This window comes from Hermetia illucens, chromosome 4, assembly GCF_905115235.1.
Source record: "Hermetia illucens chromosome 4, iHerIll2.2.curated.20191125, whole genome shotgun sequence".
In the NCBI taxonomy this organism is placed as follows: domain Eukaryota; kingdom Metazoa; phylum Arthropoda; class Insecta; order Diptera; family Stratiomyidae; genus Hermetia; species Hermetia illucens.
In genome coordinates, this window is record NC_051852.1 from 26038851 (window position 1) to 26053179 (window position 14329).

The following is a 14329-nucleotide window of genomic DNA, read 5'->3' on the forward strand; positions in this document are numbered from 1 at the left end:
TGTTCCACTGCCCACGATTTGCGGTGGAGAGAAGGAGCTTAAACCAGGTGCTGGGCAGGAGCGGGACCCCGGAGAGCTTGGTTACTGCGATGCTGGAGTCCGAGGAGAAGTGGCTTGCGGTTGGCTCCGCAATCATCCAAATGCAGGAGGAGTTGCTGAAGGAACAATGAAGGAGGAAAGCTGCAAATAGGAGAAGGATGAGCTCCTAAGGGCAAACCTACCCCGCGAAGTAATACCTTAATGGTGGTCCCGCTGGGCTGGGGCTGGAGACACCGGGGGTGGTTTTTAGTGGTTGTGAATCCCACATGCGTCCGCTGTAGTTCCGGCGTTCGGGCGGCGGACGTGTCTTTCTAAGATTTTCCACCTCCGTGTACGCACAAAAAAAAGGATATGTTTATCCATATTAACACTTACCCCCCCCCCCCCCCCTTGCCTTAAAGTACGCCTACACAGACCACAAGCTATGAAAACTCGTATCATCTTTATCTCTACATGTTTGCTCCAAAGAAGCCTCTTGCCTAGAATAACTTCCAGAGCTCCCACTTCCTCGGAGAGTTGAACGGTTGTACCCCTCATCTCAGGAAGGCGAAGCCCATTCAGTTTCCTCCTTTTTGTAAATAATACTATCGTGACTGAAAGCCTGAAACACCAATTGTCAATCAAATCAACGACACGCGGTGTATTTCTACACACCATTCCGAGGTCTCGACCAACAACCAGCACAGTCACGTCATCCGCATAAGCTTGAACGTGTATTGACAGATTTTGTAGTTCGCATAGTAGTGAGTTGATCAGCATACTCCACAGAAGTGGAGGGCATCCTTTCGTCGCTTCCGTGGTTAGGTAGCGATCAACAACCACTTCAGCACACAGTAATCTCTGCGTTAGCATAGTGTAAATCCACTTTATTAGGGTTGCGTCAACACCATGCTCGGCATCACAGAGCTTTTGGAAGGGCGTACAGTCAAAAGCCATGAACATCCACATCGTGTAGTCGCCTTTCAGAATTGCGTCCTCTATCTTTGAAACTAAAGAGTGAAGAACAGATTCACAGGACTTTCCACGTTGGTAAGCATGTTGGTTTTCATTTAGTAGGTGCGACCTTAGCGCCTTCTCGCAGAGGTGACATTTAAGTCAAAATGATGTTAAGCTGATTTGCCTGAAGTTCTTTGAATTTGAATAGTCTCAGGCTTTGGTAGGAAGACTACCTTCACCTTCTGCCAAGAGGAAGGCACGTAACCCAGAGCAAAACATCCTCGAAAAATATTTCTAAGAAGTTGCTCTAAGCGCTCTATACCATCGCTGGATAGATGTCATCAATACCACGTGCTTTGAAGTATAGCTTAGCAGCTCTCGCCTTTTCATTGATAAAAACCGCTCTCGCACCTTCGTGGTAAAAGGTTTGCAGGAACCGCCAATTCTCTTCCTCCCACTTCTAAGTCCTGTCCTCTCAGGTGGTGTACTTCCAAGAGAGTCTGTGTAGACTCAACTCTAGATTTCGTGAAAATATCATCCGGTTTGCTAAGGGAGTCCAACCTGGCCAACTTATCCTTATTAAGGACTCTGTCCAGCACGTAAGACTCCCTTTCTCGTTCCAGGTCTTCACAGTATGCTCTAAAGGAATCTCGCTTTGAACGTTTCATGAGCCATGATGTGAGTTCCAGAAGTTTAACCATTTTTCATTCTTATTGCTTTTCCAAGCACGATTCAGAAGTTGTTCATCTGCAATAGTCAGACTAAATTCTAAGTAACCATGATCTGACAGTTAGACTTCATCTAGCACTCGCCAGTTTCTAATCAACTCTAACAACTTTGAAGTGCAGATTGTTTGGTCAATTACTTCACTTCTTCTTGGTCCTGCATCCGACCAGCTGAAGTGATAAAATGAAACAGCTTCTCTCCTCTAGGATTGCCTTTGCCACTGACCTAACAAATATGCTGAGCGTTCGTATCACAGCCTATTAAAAGTTCAAGATCACTTGATCCTACATGCACTACGAAACCCCTTAGTTCTTGCATCGGCGGAGGCCACAAAGAATCATAGCGTAAGTAAGCAGAGGCAACTATGACGCTTCTCCTCTTACCATTAACCTGGTATTGTAAGTTAACTGCAACAAGGTCGCAAGGGAGCAAAATTGTCTCAGCATGGTTGCTTCTAACAATTTTGACATCAGAACGTAGGCCTTCGGTCTCGAGGATCTTTCATTGAAGAAGATCCTAATCCCTTTGACTAATCGAGTCCCACAGATTCTGTTAAAACGAACCCATGGCTCTTAAACCAGAAATATATAAGGACAGTCCTGCAACTTTGCCAGATTTTCCGCCAGTAGATAGGAAGAAGCTTTGGCATGCTGCAGGTTGCTTTGACTAACTCTTATGTTTGTAGTTATAAGTGCAGCCTAATATGAAACCCGCAACTAACTGAAAAGTCTACTGCGTTCAGTGTGGATCTCACCGGGATTACCAGCTTCACCTCACCTTCCATCGAAAGTTCCGCTTTCTTCCGTCCAATTTCTCTAGATATCGCCACACTTGTTGGTGTAGCAACGTCCATGTCCCCATTCCCAAGAAACTTCTACTTCTTTCGCAGTGCCTGCGTTGTCGTCGGCTAGAAGCCCTCCCAGGGTTACGGAGTCCGGGCTGCATGGATCTGTTTTCACATACCGGCTTAACCCAGTTGCTTCTACATTGTCAGCTTCCCTTTCTCCAGTTTTTCCTGGTACAGACGAAGAAGAAGATTCTGACAGGCAAGCCTGTAGTCCCTTCTCCTTTGCGGCTAAAGTTTCATTCTACCGAGCCTTCCCCTCCCATATTTTAGAAGCGATAGGCAGCAGTCTCATCGACAGTCCGGCGGTAGTGAGATTTCCAGTTCCTCTCATTAAGGAAGCTGCTGTACTATCCTTTTTGGCTAACCGCGCCGTAAACACTCGGTGTAAGTTTCCCACTGTCTTCCACATATTTCTCCGTGGGGGAACATGAATTAGGTGAGCCCTCCAAAATCCGTGTCTCGGCCACGAGCTGATTTCTCAAAGTCGCGGGTGGATTGCACTTGGAGAATTACAATCCTTTGTTTCCATCTTCATGTGTTTTTGGACACCCTTAGTGTAGTAGTAAACTACCACAAGCTCACCACGACAAGGTGGTGTCCGAGGGGGGGAGACTCACACAGGTGACAAGTAAAGCAGGATGAATCTAGCTAGAAGCAACCTCCTACAGCGTCTTAGCCCACCAATATTCGTCTCATGCAACACGGTCTCAGATTGAGGGGGGGGGGGGGGGGGGGGGTCGGTTCAGTGCCTCTGGATCAGCAGCTCCAGGCTTTCATCAGAAGATTCCAACCAGGGGCCTCCTGACTTTTTAAAAAAGATGCGCTCCTATGTTCCTTCGACCGAATCTTACTGAGTCTCGCAGATTCGCAGGTTCTTCTAATGTTTTGACAAGCCGTCTTGAGGGAGAACTTGTAGTTTTTCAGGCGGACCTTGTATTGCTGCATGTAACAGATGTTTTGAAGATCTGTGTGATCAGCTCCCTGAAGCTGGACAGGTCTTCATTCCCCCACGGTGGCAATGTCATCTGGCTGTAGTTAGCAGAGCACAAACCTTAAAGGCGGTTTTATATTCATTTACCAAAGTCCCAACCTTTAACTCCAGTTCGTCTAACGTGCCAATCTTACCAATTGACACACCTAAGAGTTTGTTCCTGTTGGCTGATCTAGACTGAAAAGTACCAACTGTGATCTGAGAAGGATCTCTTATCGACACTCTCTAGTTCTCCACCCTAAGAATCACATTGTCAGTTAGTGGGGTAATATCAAGGACCCCCTCCTAACCGTCACAGTTCTCCGAGCTGGGAAAATGGAAGGTTGGTGTACTTCCCCAGTTACAAACCAATAAATTTGTGTTATTAATAAAATCAGAAAATGACTTACTTTTTTGTTGATTTCCTAGCTGCATCGCAATCTATTAAAAGATTGGCCTTCTTTGTTGCTAAGGTGGACGTCAAATGTTGCAGTTATTCTGTCGGAACTTATCGGTCGCGAGCCATGTAAACTCGGGAATTGAACACGTTCTACGCTCTCGCCTACTCCAGTTTAGCCACAACTAGATCGCTGGAATTTAGGGCTGAACACAGAAAAGCGTGCAAACTTTACCTGGCGTGAATAGATGTTTTTGGTTTGTCCCGGTTAATAATAATGTTTGCTTTGTACCCCTTTGATGATTCGATCACCTTCGACCCAGGGCTCCTGTATTACTGCTTCCTCTAGGAGGAAGACCAGCAAATTAGCGCACTTCGATTGCTGCAAACTCATTTGCGCTACATTCAGCATGATCTGCTTGCATAGAGGGTTTGTCAGTCAACGTCGGACCGTTGATGTTTATCTCCTCCAACAACTCGTTGGCAACGTCGATTTGATGCAGGTCGTCATCCGGTTTGCGTTCGTTACTCCGCAAGGCAATTTCCAACCTACCTTTTCCAGTGCCTTCTGGCACTCTCCGTTTCTGAGGAGTAGGATAGGTTAGCTGTTCGCTTGCGGTTTTCCTCCTTGATAACTACGCAGTCGTCCATGGGAATCCTGGGGGTTTGCAGGCGGGATTTAACGAGCTTGTTCTTATCCGTACGGCAACCAGAAATTCCCTGGAGAATTAGTCTCCGCATGCTATAACGCGGAACCCACGGGCTACCTGAAAAGAATCGAAGTAAAGAATGACTCCCGTGAGTTCGCCTCTGTCGTCCACCTCCAGCGGTAATTTGCCAATATAGGAATTGCCATCCGCCAGAGTGCCACACGTAAGTGACTCCTAGCGACTTCAATGAAGAGTCTCGCAGTTCGTAGTTCGTCGGACTGGTGTTGCTGCTCACCTGTTTGCAGAGGTTGCTTGGCATCTGAGCCCATTCATGTTATTTAATGAGGTCATTATCATCCCGTTCGCAATCTTGCTCAGAATATGTACGGTCTTTTGCCACTGGTCCTTGAGCAAGACTTCAGTGCTATAATGACTCTTCCTTTTTCTTTCTAAAATGGAATTGGGACCGCCCTCGCAACTAGAATCTTTTTGAATAAATCCGGAATAAAACGCCATTCTATTTAGCCACAGAAGCTAAGTTTCCCCTTATTGTGACACTGAGGCTATTGAATGACCAAGGCTAGGACTACACTTTCCCTTCTCATTCTCTTGACCATAAATCTAATTTGAATGACCTAGGCAGCATATCGTTAAGGCAAACTATTTGACAGAAATTATCCTTCATTCGTGTCAAGCATTTGTAAAGGAAGGATTCGAATACCATAAATACTTCGTCGCTCTGATGTGGGCTATTTGGGATATTAATGGTCTCCTAGGAAGATAAACTCGAAGGAAAAAAATCCTACTTTATCAATGATCAGTGGTGCTTACTTAAAGAAATTATCCCATGAATTTCGTATATTCAGGACATTTCAGAGAAGTGAATAAGAAAATGAAAATCAAACTTCAAATATTTACAGTTTTCTTCACTTTTTTGAATCATGTGAAATATTGTACAAGCGAACCCTTCCAAGGATACTCGAAATTTGATTAAACTGATATAACGTGAAGACCCAGAATATGATGATGAAGAATCCTTCCCTTCACTAAGTTTAATATTCGTTCATCCAAAACAATGGAGGAAGGAGTATCAACGTGGGTAGGAGTCAACGGAAGCTCACAATGCAAATTTGTTTCCCGAAATTCATTTCCGTATCCTTAACAAGTGAGCGAAGTGAAGCTCCATATATCATCCTCAAATTGCTTTTTTACTTTCAATGTTCATGATATGAGGATATTCCTCTAAGTCCTGCTGATTTCCTGTCATGCACAGTCCGCCTGCTCCTGACTTTTAATTTACTCTGAGAATGAACAAAAATGTCCATGACAATTTCATTTAAATGCGATGACAGAGGGAAGTAGTCTAACACAAAAAAAAGATGGATCCAATAAAAGTAAACGCATCACGTCAGCCTTAGAGTATCTATCCCCAAAGCCATTCCCTGAATTAATCAAAATGAAACCGTGTCCGATTGATTAAATTGTCTCCTCGCTCGTTCTCCCTCCTCGAATCGAATTCTAATCAATTCTGTTATAATTTAATTGCAGATGGAAACTCTCTACACAGGACACATCCATGGATTCGGTCCGCCCGGCAATGGCTCCGTTGTGAATGCGTTCGGAGCCCAATGGGGAGCTCAAGGAAGCCTTATAGCACTCGGCGTTGTGCTGGGAAGCTCAATCAGTCTCGTTGGCCTAGCTTTTGCATTTATCACCTACAGGTAAGTGTAGATATTTATTCGTATCAATTAATAGATTTAGAGCTAAATGGAATCGTTGTCGCTTCCTTTGCAATGGCGAACTTGGGACTACTTCTGGTTTAATGAAAATCTCAAGGAGAACTCCTGGAAAATGTTTGAAGTTCTCTAATGAGATGCAATCTAATTTTTAGAAGATCACTACTCCTATATATGTAGCTCCCCCTCGGACACCACCTTGCCGTGGTGGGGGAGCCTATAGTAGTTTACTACTACACTAAAGGTGTCCATAACATGAATATACAAACGAAGGATTTAAACTCTTCCAATGGAAAGAAGTCACAGGTACTAAAGCCCAAATCTATCCCCAAACGGAAGAGGAAGGCTCGGCAGAAGGGAACTTCGGCCACTAAGGAGGGTGGACTACAGGCTAAATCCTGCCTGTCAGAACCTTGTCCTTCACCATTACCAGGAAGAGCGGAAGAATGAGAAACTGGTGACGTGGACGCTACTGGTTTAAAGCCGGTATGTCGAAATGGATCCAAGTGACCCGGACACCATGAACCTGAAAAGGACACTGCGAAGGAAGATAAAGTACCTTGGGAAAGAAGTGGACCTGGCGGTACCACTAGCTGCGATGACGTCCAGAGAAATTGAACGCAAGGAAGCGGAATCTCCGGTGGAAGGTAGGGATAAACTGGTAACCCCGGTGAGATCCACACGGGACGCACCAGGCTCTTCTGTCAGCGGTAACGAGCACAAGAAGCGTAAGACCAACACATCTCTGGTGGCCAACGCTTTATTATGCTCCCCACCAGGGCTTACATCCACGCGTCCCGCGGGGATTAGCACCGGTATGCCGGGAGATGATTAAATCAGCGAGAGAGATCTCAGTGAAGCTGGTCCCTCCTACAGGAATACGGGCACGAAAGCTAGAAGAAAGAGGTGTGCGCAAGCTGTAGCCCAGTTCTGACTGCCGCCTTGGGAGTTTCCTCCAAGGTTGGCAAAATGTCAGAGGGACAATTTACCATCCTCCGGGAATGCCTGTGGTAAAATATTCTGGAGCCTCGAACGAAGCCATGATTTAACAATCAAGGTTTTCGCGATGGGCTTCTCCATTTGGAGTGGACTGACGAGGTTGCCTTAAAGTAGCTCCACCAGGCAATCCCGACTTTGAGTTCTGACAGTCGGCCCGAGTTCACTATTGTGAACACTGAGCTACGCACGACTGAGCATGTCGGATGTTGCTATCGGCGACTCGAAGGAAGGCAGAGGACATAATCCGCATGCTGGGTGAACAGAACCCGGGCATATGGACTTTGGGCACTGGAGGGTAAAGTTCATGAATGCCAGGAAGGAAAAATCTACAAAGGGGAAGGGCTTCAACTTGGTATTCGAACTGGACCAAAAGAGTTCGAATGTGCTCAAGGGAAGCCACCATATGGTGCTCCACTTTTTCCTTGATAGACTCAAATATCAGTCATATCAGCAAACTGTAGAACATCATCTCCACTTTGAGAGCGAAGAACAATGATGGCCTTCGACTCACACAATATAGAGCAAATTGCAGCATCTTCTGTGCGCTCTCCCACAATGGAGCGGCGCAGAGGATAGCGCATACAATGGCGGAACCCTCCGGTTCGCACTGGTGAAAGGACTACAGAGTGAATCCAACCTGCTAGTAACTTCTCCTACACCTTCCAAGGAACAGGCGGAAGAAAGGGAAGCCAGAGACGTGAACGGAACTGACGTGAAGCCAGTTCGAGTGATCGAATCTATGTAAACCGGACACTGCAAACCAGTCAAGGTGGTAAGTGGAAAACAGACGAATGCTCTGCGGGATGAGATGAGATTTTTGATAGATGAGGACATGGGAACTGCTGTACCTTCAAGTGCGGCTTTTCTCAGAGAAATCAAATACGAGGGGATCGAGTCTCTGGAGGTACGGTCTGGGGGAAACCCCACCACAGCATACGCTTCCAACTGTTTTCTATAACACATTGGACTAACTTGATGTCGAAAAACATAAAGATTAGTCAAATCAACCTACAGCATGCCGAAGCCTCCTCCTATCTGTTGACAGCGAGGCTAACAAAGCAGCAGGACTTCCCCTACATCTTTCTAGAGCAAGAGCCGTGGGTTCGATTTAACATGTGGCATTGGATCAGTAAAGGGGGCTAGGATCTTCTACCATGAAAGATCCATAAGACCGAGAGCTTGCATTCTGATGTCAAGACAGTTAGAGGCAACCACGCCTTAGTTACGGTTATCGTACAATATCAGATAAATGGCGAGAGGGAAAACATCATAGTTGCCCCCGCTTATTTTCCCTCTATTTTTTTGTATCCTCCACCGACGCAAGAGCTTAGGGATCTGGTGGCGTATGCAGAATCAAGTGGTCTCGATCTCTTAACAGGTTGCCATGTAAAAGCTCAACATATTTGTTGGGGCAGCAGCAAATGCAATCCACGAGAAGAGAAGCTATTTGATTTTATCACTTCAGCTGGTGTTATGACTGCAAACGTAGGGTGCGCCCTCACGTTCGTGGGGCCGAAAAAAAGCGACGTAATTGACCTAACAACCTGTACATCAAAAGTATTAGAGTTGGTTACACACTGGCGAGTGCTAGACGAGGACTCATTGTCAGATCACCGATACCTAGAATTCAATCTGACTATTGCGGGCGAACAGTCTGCAGTAAAAAGACGGAACCCTAAGAAAACGGATTGGACAAAGTTCAATGAACTTCTTGGCTATAAAGTATAGTTCCCTAGGTGACTAAGGACTACTTTGGCGCTGCAGACTTTTAGAGCGCTATGAAGAGGTTTGTGCTATTTCCCGAGGCCAAAGCTGTAAAACGGTTCAATGGTGGAACCGAGAACTGCAAAAACTCAGGATATCTACCAAACGACGACTGTACTGTGCTTGCAAAAACAATAAGAACGAAGACTGGTTAAATTTCAGGAACTCATAGCGTGAAAATAAGAGGTTCGTAAAACGTTCGAAACGAGACTCCTTTAGAGCGCACTGTGAAGAACTGGAAGGCGAAAGAGAGAGTTGAAGGCTGCGCAGAGTCCTTAAAAGGGATGAGTCGACCAAGTTGGACTCTCTTAGAAAACCCGACGGTACTTTCACGAGCTCCAGACCAGAATCAATACAGACCCTCCTGGAAGTACACCACCAGGGAGAGCGGGTGAGAGAAGTGGTAGGAGGAGAGTTGATGGTTCTTGCAACCCCTTCAAATCGAAAATGCTGCAAGGGGCAATGGAATACTGCGCAAGCGGTTGTTATCTATGAAAAGGTGAGACCTGCTATACTGTCCTTTGAATATTTCAAAGCACCTGGCATGGATGGCATCTATCCAACAATGCTAAAGAAGGGTATGGCGCACTTGGAGCAGCCTCTAAGAAGTATTTTTCCAGGATGTCTTTCTCTGGGCTATGTGTCTTCCTCTTGGCAGAAGGTTAAGGTAGTCTTTATACCGAAGCCTGGAAAAGATGACTATTCTAATCTAAAGAACTTCAGACAGATCAGCTTGACTTCATTCTTGCAGCAAGGTTTTGAGCGACCGGTTGAGCGTCACATTCGTTGGAACGCACTTAGGTCGCACCCATTTAATGAAAACTAACATGCTTATCAGTGTGGAAAGTCCTGTGAGTCTGTTCTTCATTCTTTGGTTACAAAGAAGAACTCTGAATAGGGGGTTCGTGGTCATTGAAGGGGCATTTGACTGTGCGCCTTTTCAAAAACTTTGTGATGCCGCTAGAGCGCATGGTGTTGATGATGCTTTAATTAAGTGGATCCATGCAATGCTAACGCAGAAATTGCTGTGCGCCGAGGTTGGTGATGATCGGTACCTAACAGCGGAAGTAACGAAAGGCTGCCCCCCAGGAGGTGTGCTTTCGACACTTCTGTGGAGTATGCTTATCGACTCACTACTATGTGAACTGCAAAATTTTCCAATACACGCTCAAGCTTATGCTTCATCGGGATCTTGGAACGATGTGTCGAAATACAAAACGGGCCGTTGATCTGATAGACAGTTGGTGCCTCAGACATGGTCTTTCAGTTAATCCAAATAAAACCACAATGACATTATTCACAAAAAGGAGAAAACTGGATGGACTTTGCCTCCCTGAGATGAGGGGTACTACCTTCAACACTCCGAAGAAGCGAAATATCTGGGAGTCGCTCTAAATAAAAAAAACTTCTTTGGAATAAACATGTTGAGGTAAAGATGAAACGAGCTTATGGGTTGTGACGGGCCCTTGCCTCGACATGGGGACTCAGGCTTCATGTGGTGGGTTAAGGTGAAACAAAAAAGTTTTTACCATAAACTAGCCGCACTGCAAAGAACTGTGTGTCTGGATATCGCCGGTGCCTTGAGTACGACATCCGGCGCAGCCCTAAATGCATTACTCAATTTGCAGCCCCTGGATATACTTATTCAAAGCACTGCAATGAGAGCAGCTCATAGACTAATTCGATTAGATCTATGGGGAAACAACGGATATGGGGGGCACAGAGCATTGGAAGAGTTACTGAGAGTACTGAATCCAGTTCTTACAATGCCTTCCAATTCTCGTGTCCCCAGACATCTGTTTGGTAGAAAATATGAAGTTACCCTGAAGCGTACAGAGAACTGGGATATTCCCGAAGAGTGCGTGGTGGGATATACGAAAGTCTTCTACACCGATGGCTCAAAAAAAGAACAGGGTTCTGGAGCCGGAGTCTAAATGTCGACCTTTGAGACAATATGCAACGACTTTGAAAGTCGAAGTTTATGCGATCCTAAGGGCGGCAAAATGGGTGCTTGACGAGTGGTTGATGAGCAGGCGCATCGCAATCTGCAGTGGTAGCCAAACCGGAACCAGCAATTGGAGTATCAGTAGCATTGGTTAAGGCTGTCTTCAAAAGCTTCCCACAATGACAGGTGGCCTAAATGCTGCTCGTCACGCCAAACTTTTCCTGCCAGAACCGAACATGCGTACCGCAAAGTTTATCCAGTCGAAAAACAGGAGGACTTGCAGGAGTATCGTGGGCATTCTGGGGCATTCTGGTCATAATTCACTAGCTGGGCATATGTTCAGAATAGGAATTATTCAATATGATACGTGTCCCTCCTATAGTGAGGAAGCGGAACGCACGGAGCATTTCCTATGTGAATGCCCCGCTTATAGACGCATCAGGCATCAGATCTTTGGTGCCGATGTTCTCCAGTTGGGACGGCTAGCATCACATCCACTAACGGAAATCTTACGATACGTTAGCGAATCTGCAATACTGCGTTCGATGGCGGTACCGAGTACAATAGGCTTCTCCCCCACCACACAGATACACACCTATACAAACCCTTTCTAATTTCCCATGAAAAATCACCCAATCCCATGGACCATGGAATATTGAATTAATTGTCCCTCTCCTTCCTTCAAAGCTTTACAATTTAGTCTCTTTAAAGTCAACATTTGATAAATTCTCTAATCCGATTACCCATGTCTAAGCTCCTTCTGAAAACTAAATCCTTGAATTTATCATCAGCAAAGACCTTAATAATTCCTTCAGGACAAACTTTAAGTATCTGAAAATGTTCGTATAAACTCATATTGAATGATTGATTCGCTTTAACTTTTAATCGGATACCGAAACAATTTGCAAATGTCAGAAAGTTTCGGCCCAACCTGGAAGGACTCAAAGCCGTGTTCCGTCCTAATAATGCAAGTGGAAAGTATCGGAAGATTATCACGAGCACAAAGTGAAATTTGAAAAGTTTGAAAGGACTTTTATTAGTTTCTAATGGCAATCGATTTCCCAATGACCTCTCCAATCTCAACTCGTAATCTTCTGTTTTGCGAATCCGTATTAATCCCTCCTAAGTGAGGGTGGATCAATTGTTTTGCATGAAAACATCCCGAGCTCCAGTGATTAAGCATATTTTCAATTGGAAATTAATTGCTCGCATTTGCCAGGCGGCGGAATAATATTCTGTGGGGGTTGTTTTTACATAATACCTCTTTCACGGCCCCTGGACGGTTTTTACACACGGCAGTTGGCGTGCAGAGGGAAGCAAGTGCTGTATGTAAATTTCATTTAAGAACTCCTTTCGTTATAACCCTCATTAGGAAATTCCATAATGACACGTGAATGAAATTAATTGCACCATCACACCCTTGAATACGTGAAAAGGGGATGCTATTCGGGCTGGTGTGCTAGACATACCTACATATGTACGTCATGATTCTAAGTACACTACATGGAAACTGGAAACGGGCACCTTCGCTTCAATGGAAAAAAAGGTTCTAATTGAGATTTTATCGAAACGAAATCAATTAGTGAGTTTCGTAGCAGTAGCACCATAAAATCTGGCCCCAATTCACATCCCCTTTTCAACGCTAGCATACCTATTCCAAAAATTAACCCCTGTCTAGCCCATTTACATGCCACAGGAATACTATTTTATAGATTATCTTCTTATCACCCTTAAGTTGTCCCGTATCACCTCAAACGTGCTTCAGGTGTGACGTCCCCGAAGTGCCCAAGTAAGTAGTTCTGACCCCCAAACTGGCAGTATACCTGCGTCCTAGGTAGTAGCCTTGACGAAGCCTCTCCTCCTTAGCGAAATCCGCTACAGGATGAAACCCGAAGACAACAGAGCAGAAGTGTCTTCCACACGGAAAACGAGAGGTGACGCAGTCCTCGTCGAACTGGCCCCGAAGACGACTAGCAAGAGTACCTTTTGCGAGACGGTCAAGGGGTTATTGGGAGAGAAGGCTCTTGTTTCTAGCCTAGAGCCTATGTGTTCTCTAGAAATCCGGGATCTTGACTGTCTCACAGAAAATGTTGAAGTGGAGGAGGCGATAAACCGTGAATGTCCAGAGATAACCAATGCCCGGATAGGTATCACCTCTGTAAATGCTCGAAGCCAAAAACTCGTCGTGGTGGAAATCCCCGAACAATATGCGAGGGTAAAATCAAAATTGGATGGGTAGTATGCGGGGTGCGAATGCGGATAGTCATCACCAAGTGCTACAGGTGTGTGGACCATGGACAGACGTCAGCAACTTGCAAGGGACCGGACTGGAGGACAGCATGCCGGAGATCCGATCAAGCGAAGACCTGCAATTAAAACGAAAGCTACGTTCCCTGCAGAAATCGTGGAGCATTTGGTAAGATCGTCGCACACACTGCGGACGCAAGACGGTGTCCAATCTTTAAAGCGGAACGAAAAGGGCCTAGGAAATAGCATAATCCCCATTCTGCAAATTAACCTGCACCGGAGTGCAACCGCTCACCAGTTGCTGGCGCAGTTCGTTGCAGAGGTAAAGGCTGATCTAGTGTTAATCAGGGAGCAATACCGAAACAGAGACCCGGCTTCATGGCATCTCGACTTATCGGACGACTTATCAGGACGACGTTAGATTTCATGTTCTTGCTCAAAGTCGAGGGAATGGCTTTGTCTGGATTCGGTATTTAGGGATAACATTTTTTAGCATTTACCTGACGTCGAATGAGACCCTGCCGGACTTTCGGCGGCGGCTTGATGCTCTGGAGGACGCTGTTTCGGGCACGGAGGGGCGAATCCTGGTAGGCGGTGATTTTAATACTAATGCCCTTGAATGGGACATGCCTCAGCCGGACTCCAGCGGGAAACGGATTTTGGAAAGACGGCGAGAACCCGGCTGGTAGTTGTAAACACCAGATCCACGCCAACGTTTCGGGGGCCAGGTTGTGAAGGAAGCATTCCTGACATTACTTTTGCGTCGTAATCTCTGGCATCATCGGTGGACGGGCGGAGAGCCCTGGAAGACTTCTCGGAAAGTACCACCAGTACATCGCTTTCGAATCGGTTGACGCTACTTACCGGCGCGCACCAACCCAACGCTCCGCCCTGCATGTGGAATTTCGCAAGGGTGAACATCGGGAAGTTCGTCGAAGCTCTTGGAGCAGGCAGAGCCACGCTGTAGGGCGCTCCGAAGAGTGATAGCGTCGCAGCTGACACCGTCTTAAATTCAGTGATGAACTTGATAACGACGGCGCATTAGAATTGGCCTGGAGGGGCCCCAGCGGCGA

General features: G+C 45.9%; 1 protein-coding gene across 1 annotated transcript in view; it reads left to right on the forward strand.

The window, feature by feature from the left end:
* The window catches only part of LOC119656110 (adhesion G protein-coupled receptor E4-like), a 221166-nt gene that overhangs the window by 110957 nt on the left and 95880 nt on the right, over positions 1-14329 (forward strand). The window contains exon 2 of the mRNA XM_038062426.1: positions 6114-6286. Coding sequence (XP_037918354.1) covers positions 6114-6286 — 173 coding nt within the window. The remainder of the gene's footprint in view (positions 1-6113; positions 6287-14329) is intronic.